Source organism: Dicentrarchus labrax, unplaced genomic scaffold (genome assembly GCF_905237075.1).
Source record: "Dicentrarchus labrax unplaced genomic scaffold, dlabrax2021, whole genome shotgun sequence".
NCBI classification, from domain to species: domain Eukaryota; kingdom Metazoa; phylum Chordata; class Actinopteri; family Moronidae; genus Dicentrarchus; species Dicentrarchus labrax.
This window is the reverse complement of record NW_026136715.1, coordinates 4,676,486-4,684,034: the sequence shown is the minus strand read 5'-3', so window position 1 is coordinate 4,684,034 and position 7,549 is coordinate 4,676,486. Positions and strand designations below refer to the sequence as shown.

The window sequence follows — 7,549 nt, the reverse complement described above, 5'->3', positions numbered from 1 at the left end:
AATTCCTTACCTACAGAAGTCAAACTGGATGCTGACTGGGATCATTTTATACTCAAACAGAAACAGTTTTTGAAGAGGTTTCCATATCAAATACTTTTTACACGTTTGCTGTTACTGGCCGTGTGTGTGTGTGTGTGTGTGTGTGTGTGTGTGTGTGTTTTTTCATGAATTTGCTAGAAGGCACAGCTTATTCCCTCGTATTTTAGACCATAAAAGCTGCATTAGTCCCCTGTTTTATGACAGAGAGAGTCCCTGAGGGGCGAACCGAGAGATGTAATGAGGTGAAATGCAGGACAGAAAATTTCCTGCAGCAGCAGTGAATAAACACAAGCAGTGAACAGCAGATTATTTATAGGGATATACAGCGTCATCAGTTATTTATAACTTAATTATCAGTCAAACCTGCAATCATGAATCAAACACATTTCAGTTTACTGTGGGAATACCTTGAGGGTTTTTCACACTGAACAAAGCCTGATTAGAAAGAGAATCAATAACACATCCAAAGTTACAGCAAGTATAATGTGTAGAACAAAAAGTGCTTAATTTTTGGTGAATGCTTCTCAAAGGTCATTCAAAACGAACAAATTCATCAATAACAGTGCAAAAACTCTTAAGGAAAACAGGCAACTATTTCACCCGATAAAAGACTTCTGTTCTTGTAACTAGCTTTTTGTGGCCTGTGGATGACTGACAGCAATAAAGATATAAACATTCATACCACTACATCAACTCACTTGTGTGTGAAACATTCATTAATAAAGATTTACTTGAACATAGTGGTAACTGAACAGCTGCGTCACTTTATGTTTTGCCATAACTGTCTTATTTTGCAGCCCCGTTGGTTAAAACTTTACATGAATTATGTCTTTCTTTCACTTCCATTAAAACACAATTAAAAACTGAGTTAATATCTTGTACGTCTTTTGGGTTTTGTGTTTGGTGAGCACTGGTTTCTCCAGCAGGAGCCGCCGTAGCTGGACGGACAGACAGAACAAGGCTTCCCGCTCTTATAGGGAGCCTCTCCCACCCAGTTTCCTCTGAAACACAAATAAACATTATGTCAGCAATAAAGCATTGTCTGCATTTATTATTTTTTTTTATGTATTTGGACCAATACCTCTCAAAGGATTTTCCATGAATAGACCAAAACCAACAATGTGTTAGTCCATCTCTCAATACTTTCCTACACTGACTGTGGCACTTCTACGGGTCACTAAAACACTCTTTTATTCTTTAAAAAGGCTCAATTATTTCCTAAAACAGCTGGGCACTGTAGTTTTTTAGCAAATGTAACCCAAACAGGAGTAAATAGTGCATTTATTGGGGACTATTTTCATTTTCATTAATTTAATTAACATCTTCTGTGCAGAAGTGTGGCTCAGTGACATGTTTTTAAAATAATAAATATATCAATAATATATATACCTATACTTGTTTTTAACTCAATTCATTGTTGTTTTTCGTCTTTTCATTGGATTTGTCTACAAGAAAAATATAGAATTTACAGATTTATATACATTTTACTTTTCTGATGATAATGTCTCTGCTGTGTTTTAAAACCACAATGTTACCATGTTTTCTCTTCTTAAATAGTCGATGATCAGTAAAGACAAAAAACCCTACTTTTTGTGAGTAGTCCTGTGTTATGCAGTTCGAAATGTTCGATCAGAGAAACAAATACCTGCACTTGTAGACACTAAGGTCAAAGATTGGATTAATGGAAAATTGAGCAGTTGCCCCCTTCTTACTTTATAGAGTAGTTGCACACCAGCAGTGTTGCCTCCCTCCAGGTGCTCCCGAACACAATCATATTAGAGCACTTCCTGACAGCACATCCCACTTTGTTGGTGCTCGCCCACACCATCTGGGAGGAAACACAAAGCACACTATGATGTTCATATCCATTAATTGACACCATTCATATGTCCACTTACAAAAAGCACATTGAAACAGTTACTTAATTGTGTCTTATGTTCTCAAAATACAGCAAATTTAATAATTTAGACTAAATAAAAATTATTTTGGTGGGGTTAGGGGTCTGAATCTTAAATTCATCTATAAAACACACATTCTTCCCCACGGTTATTATCCGTCACAACAGTGTGGGGATGTTGTTGTTTTCCCACTTGTGAGTCTGTGTGTACCACAGAAGCATGTTGGGTACTTAGCCAGGTGTTTACATGTCTGTGGACAGATTTTTTCAACTGTGCAAGATGCAGTCACAAAACTTTACAGGTGTGTAGTTGAAATCAAAACAAAGGCCGAGTTATAAAATGGGTGTGATCCGAGAATGGGCGCTGTAATTATGGGGGTAGGAAGTCGGGAACTGGCCCCCTACTTTACGCCCCTGGCCTACATTTATTTTAATCCACTCATAAGTAACCCAATTTTTTTTGCAGATCTGAGGTGTGACCAAATCTGGGATGAGGTTGAGCCCTCACAAACCATCCTCCCTTCAGCAAGAATTTAAATAATACATAACCGCCACCTTTTCTGACCCCTCCCCCACTCTACTAATTTTCATACACTCCCTAAATAAGAACGACATTAGGGGATTTTTTTAGGGAGTCAACAAACACTGATGGTCTTCAGTGTTCAGTTCAGTGCAGAAACGCACTTATGAACTCATCTGTCCATATTTACAGTATATAAATGGAGAGAGGGTTTATTTAGCCCTTGTTATCATTATATTGTATCATAGTTACAGCAGCAAAACTGTGAGTTTAGACTTAATTCATTGGGAACGTGGAGTCTTTGAATGCACAAAATGAACAAATCCATCTGAACTCCTTCAGTCTACCTACCTGTGTGTAGTGAGAGCACACAGACCCGCTGCATCTGTTCGGGAAGGAGAAGTGATGTCTCTCATCGTACCAGGACCTGACCAGATCAGTGATGGACTGGTACCTGTCACATCCAACAAGTATCCAATCACTCATCCATATGTGTTGTTGTTAAAACCATAATGCGTTCATAAGAGAGATGATTCTCTGTATTGAGCTCTGCACTACCTTCCTGAAGTGACTGACAGGTTTTGGCCCATGTATTTCATGGCTTGTGTCGGACCGTGATCCCAAATGCATCGTGACGCCCAAGAGTCAGCTGACTTCGAGAGTCTCTCATCCCAGAGCTGTAGAGCCATGAAAGAGAGAGAAAAAGAGAGGGGCAGGGGTTGTTCATTTCACTCTGTTCAGTAAGAAATTTACAAAATAAGCAAGAAAATGTTGTTTTGTGTCACTTGTTCTCCTTCAGATTGTTTGGATGCAGAATATATTATAAACAATTGAGGGATCAACTTGAGTCTGGCTGTATTTCCTCATTGTTTGGGGTTAAATTCATGGGTGAAAATAATCTTCAAAAGATTTTGTTTTTGTCTTTTTGTATTTTAACATTTAAAACTCACTATGTAGAACATTATCTAAGTGGTAACCCTTCCTGTTTTCACAAACCTTGTACATTTGATGAAGGTCAAAACTGTAAATTACCATAAAGCATTAAAATTACACTAAATAAGAATATATTTAATATGTTATATGTTATATGAGCTATACGTAAAAACATATATATTCTCTTTCAGAAACAAAAAAATGTACAGTATCCTACATAGTGATATTATTAATGTTTAGGGTCAGTTAAACAACCAAGACTCTTATGAACAAACTGAAACAAATCCAAAAACAAAAATCCAAATAGTCTTATTTGGGATTTGGGAGGAGTTGTGCTGTGTAAAAAATACTGTTAACACCAATTACAGATATAAAGGATATTAAAATCCAACATATTCAAGCAGGTTTTATAGCTGGGATCTCTGAGACACCAAACATACGTAGAGTAATGTGTAATATTCTGACTTCTGAGACAAGTTGTTAGGTAAATTATAAGCAGCTCTCATTAAATTAGAGACTTAAATTAAAATCATGAATTATAAAGCTGAAATATAACATTGTTAGATGTGTTGCTGTTAAAGAGGGCGGGGTGTGTCCAGGACACTAGAAAGTTATTATTTAAAGATAAACCAACCAAAAACTTCAATGTGTCCCTGGTCTGATTCACTACCCAGAGTTTCCTCACCATGAACTCCATATTAGCTGCGGGGGGGGAGACCTGAGAGCGGACTCGGTTGTGGTAATCCAGCAGGGCGTTGATCTCTCTGGATGAAATGGCTCGTTTACGCCTGCTGCGAGGAGCACTGACAGCTCCAGTGAGCATCCTGAAGTCAGACTGTGTTTCCGCTCCAGCTCTGGTCATATTGAGCAGCTCTGTGGAGCTCGACAGCACAGCAGCGGCAGCAGCGGCTCCCATGTGAGGCATCATCCACAGGGTGGCAGCCAACAGGAGCTGAGCACAGGCTGCACCCATCTGAGCCCTGTGGAGGAGGAGGCTGCAGCTGCACCACATCCCTGCACAACTCTGAGGAGGAGACAAGTTTATGTTGGGATCAGACATCATAAGAACCTCAAACCGGTGAAGAGTTTGACACACAGTCTGTGCTGATTTCTGGAGAATATTATAACAGGTTCATTAACTTGATGTGACTCATCCAACATGAATTAATTTAACCTACACAGCAGTCAAGTCACATTGCAGCAGATGGGAGAACATAATTAAAGTCATTTTTGAGTGTCTGAGTTTGAGTTGATAATTAGTTTGTACGTCAAATCTTAGGTCCTCTCAGACCTGAGTGTAGGATTATTCACCCTACTGTCAGGCTCACTGTCCTCGCCACTGGCGGGAAAAAGACTCACCACGCTATCAGGTTCCCTGTTTAGACCATAAAATCTAACTGTCACCACTACTGCCTATGAGGTAACAGAAGGTCATTGTTATACATCATACATCTAAACAAGTTGCACAACTTTGCAAATAAGAAATCAAATGTAAATCCAATATTCACTCTCCTTTTAGCTCAGTTTCCTTTTCTTAAACTCTCCACTATGTTCACCAGCTACTCGCTAACTGTGTCTGTCTGACGCCTGGTGCTGGAATGGTTGTGTATTTGGGGTTTTTGTTGTGCCTTTTCCCTGAAAACAGCCGCCTGCTGCTGCGGTGGCTGGAGATGACGCCGATGAGAGTGAACCAAAAACAGTAAAACTGAGTTCCATAAAACCAAAACAATGAGCTGAAAGAGCTAAAGCGTTTCACAGAACCGAGGGAAGCTGTTATTATGAATATTAATTAGGTCACATTAAGGAATAAATTTAAAGTAAAATCTATCCTTAAGTCATCAATTATATTTTACACTTTATTAAACTGAAAAGATTCATGCATGGTTGTATTTTTTACAGCTAGTTAACTTGATTTAAAGATGGCACATAATGTAATTAATCTAACTCTTTTATGGCACAAACACATGTATCTCTGCCTCCAACCCCAAAATGCAACATTATGCCCACTTTAGCTCCTCATCCGATTCACCAGAAACATTCATCTTTTTTTTTATGTGAAAAATGATCATACTTATAACTGAGAGAGTGTGTGATATGTGGTAGGGGGTCAAAAAGGAGTTATATTAATTAGTTTGAGATAAAAGATGCAAACTGGTAGTTGTGTTATTAATACTGAAATAGAGTTTTTGCATAAGTCTTCATACTTTAGTAATTGTCCACTGCTTTCAAACAATTTAGCATAAAGAAAATGTCCAAGGTGAGATTCACTGAAGTTCACTGAGGCAGCAAAACTCCTGAGGAGAACTTAACATGCAGTCTCCTAAAGAACCTTCAACAGGCGTAATGAATCAATCAGTAATAATCTGTCAAATCTTTCAGCAACCCGGCGTCTACACAGAGAAAACATCTGTCACATAAAATGTGGTAAAAGTTGAGTCTCAAACCTTCATCAGTGGATCCTTTCACAGAGCAGCAGAGAGACGCAGAGGAGACCCTCACTTCAGCACGAGCCTTTGCAAACAAGTCCGTTTGTCATGTGTGGCAGAGAATTTGAACTTAGCCGAGAGGATTTCTGACGCACAAAACCCTCCTGTATACGTTTCTTCTTCCACTTCTTCTTCCTCCTTCCTAAACTTACAGTCTGTCTCTACTGAAGAGAAAATCACAACCACAGGAAATTGCCTTTCAGGACATCGCAATCATGAAATATTTCACTTGCCACAGTCATTGTTCATAGGTTGAACCTCATGTCTGATTTCACACTTTACTTTAATGTCGTCCCATTTATCATTTTTAAGCACTTTATTAATATTTTAATTGTTTATTAATATGCAGTATTTTTAATATTAATGAATTAAAATGTATTTTACAAATTATTCAGTTAAACAAATACATAATAAACACTTACCAAGACCTTTATTTGCTGGTTATAACTACATTATAATGTGTTATAGACCATTTTTAAACATGTGTACTGCTAATGATGCTAAATATGGCAATTAAAAATAAAGCATTGTCTTTATCTCAAATTAAAACACAATATTTGAACCTTTTATTTGAGAGATTGAGGCTGCCTTACAAGAGCACATGTTTTGGTTGCCCCCTGACGTCCCTGCGTTGTTTCAATAAGACACAATAAAATGTTTAAATAAGCACGCCTTGGGGAAGGACTGAATCCATATCAAACAAAAAAAAAGGGAGAAAAGTGGGCTGCAGAGTCAGCGTTCATCTCCAGCTGTTACTGGTTCCAGGAAGGACCACATATCCTCTGTCATGTTTAATATACTATAACAAGAGACTGAGGACACTGCCAAGGTACACTGCAACCACCTGGCTCTGCAGTTACTGGGGTCAAAGAGATCACTGAGACCAGAGCTCAGACACAGGGAGAAACACAGGGACATGAAATGAAAGCTGGGACACAAGATCAAATGAAATCTGGTGCCATTATGAAATTAAGCTTATATGCACTGGACTATATGTTCCTATCCAGCTAACGCCCACCCAAACTTCTGCAGAGTGTGTGAGATAATTAGAAATGTCATGGACTGTGAGAAATCTCAGTTTATTAAAAGCTGCGTGCGTACTGAATGAAATGAACTCTTTAACTTTTCCAGTGAGTCCCAGTTCACCAGTTTATGGACGAGGAACTCGATCCATGTTGGTTTAACATGGTTGCAATGTTCTGCTTGAAACCTCAAATAGAAAAGATTCAGCATTTTTCCTCACGTGACAATTATGAGCGTCATTAACATATAATGTGATATGACTGATTCACAGTCTCCACTGTCATCTTGTCTCATTGCTGTCAGACAGACCAGATCATGAAGTTGGTTCAAGAAGAAAAAATATACATTTAATTTAATAGAGAGACAATTGTTGTCAGCAGAAACTGGACATATTGTGTAAGAATAGTAAACAAAATATCATGATTGTTCAAAGAACCTGCATAAAATGTAATGTAACTAATATTAATTTTAATTATTATTTACAATTTCAAATTAATTTGAATGAAAAAAAAGCAACTATTTTTGTAATTTTCCACTTTTTTCAACAATTTCATGAAAACATCACAACATGCATCGCAATATTTTACAAAAGCTGCCATGAAATCAGCCATTTCAAACCGCAACAATCTCCAAAAAAAAAAGCCTGCACAA

At 37.9% G+C, this 7,549-nt stretch overlaps 1 protein-coding gene across 1 annotated transcript; it reads right to left on the bottom strand.

Annotated features, from left to right (window-relative positions):
* Positions 1-623: 623 nt before the first annotated feature.
* Positions 624-5,905, bottom strand: r3hdml (R3H domain containing-like). The gene is made up of 6 exons (XM_051425751.1): positions 5,834-5,905; positions 4,075-4,413; positions 3,015-3,133; positions 2,808-2,910; positions 1,752-1,867; positions 624-1,040 (listed from the first exon to the last, which is right to left on the bottom strand). The coding sequence occupies exons 1-6, from the start codon at positions 5,837-5,839 to the stop codon at positions 908-910; spliced, it is 816 nt and encodes a 271-aa protein (XP_051281711.1). The 5' UTR covers positions 5,840-5,905; the 3' UTR covers positions 624-907.
* Between the last annotated feature and the right edge of the window lie 1,644 nt (positions 5,906-7,549).

Bases quoted from the DNA above. Each gene is read 5' to 3' on its own strand.
- r3hdml (XM_051425751.1), bottom strand. The intron at 2,911-3,014 runs GTAGTGCAGAGC...TGGATGTGACAG, and splicing joins CTGTCAGTCACTTCAGGAAG to GTACCAGTCCATCACTGATC. The intron at 1,041-1,751 runs GTAAGAAGGGGG...TTTGTGTTTCAG, and splicing joins GTGTGCAACTACTCTATAAA to AGGAAACTGGGTGGGAGAGG.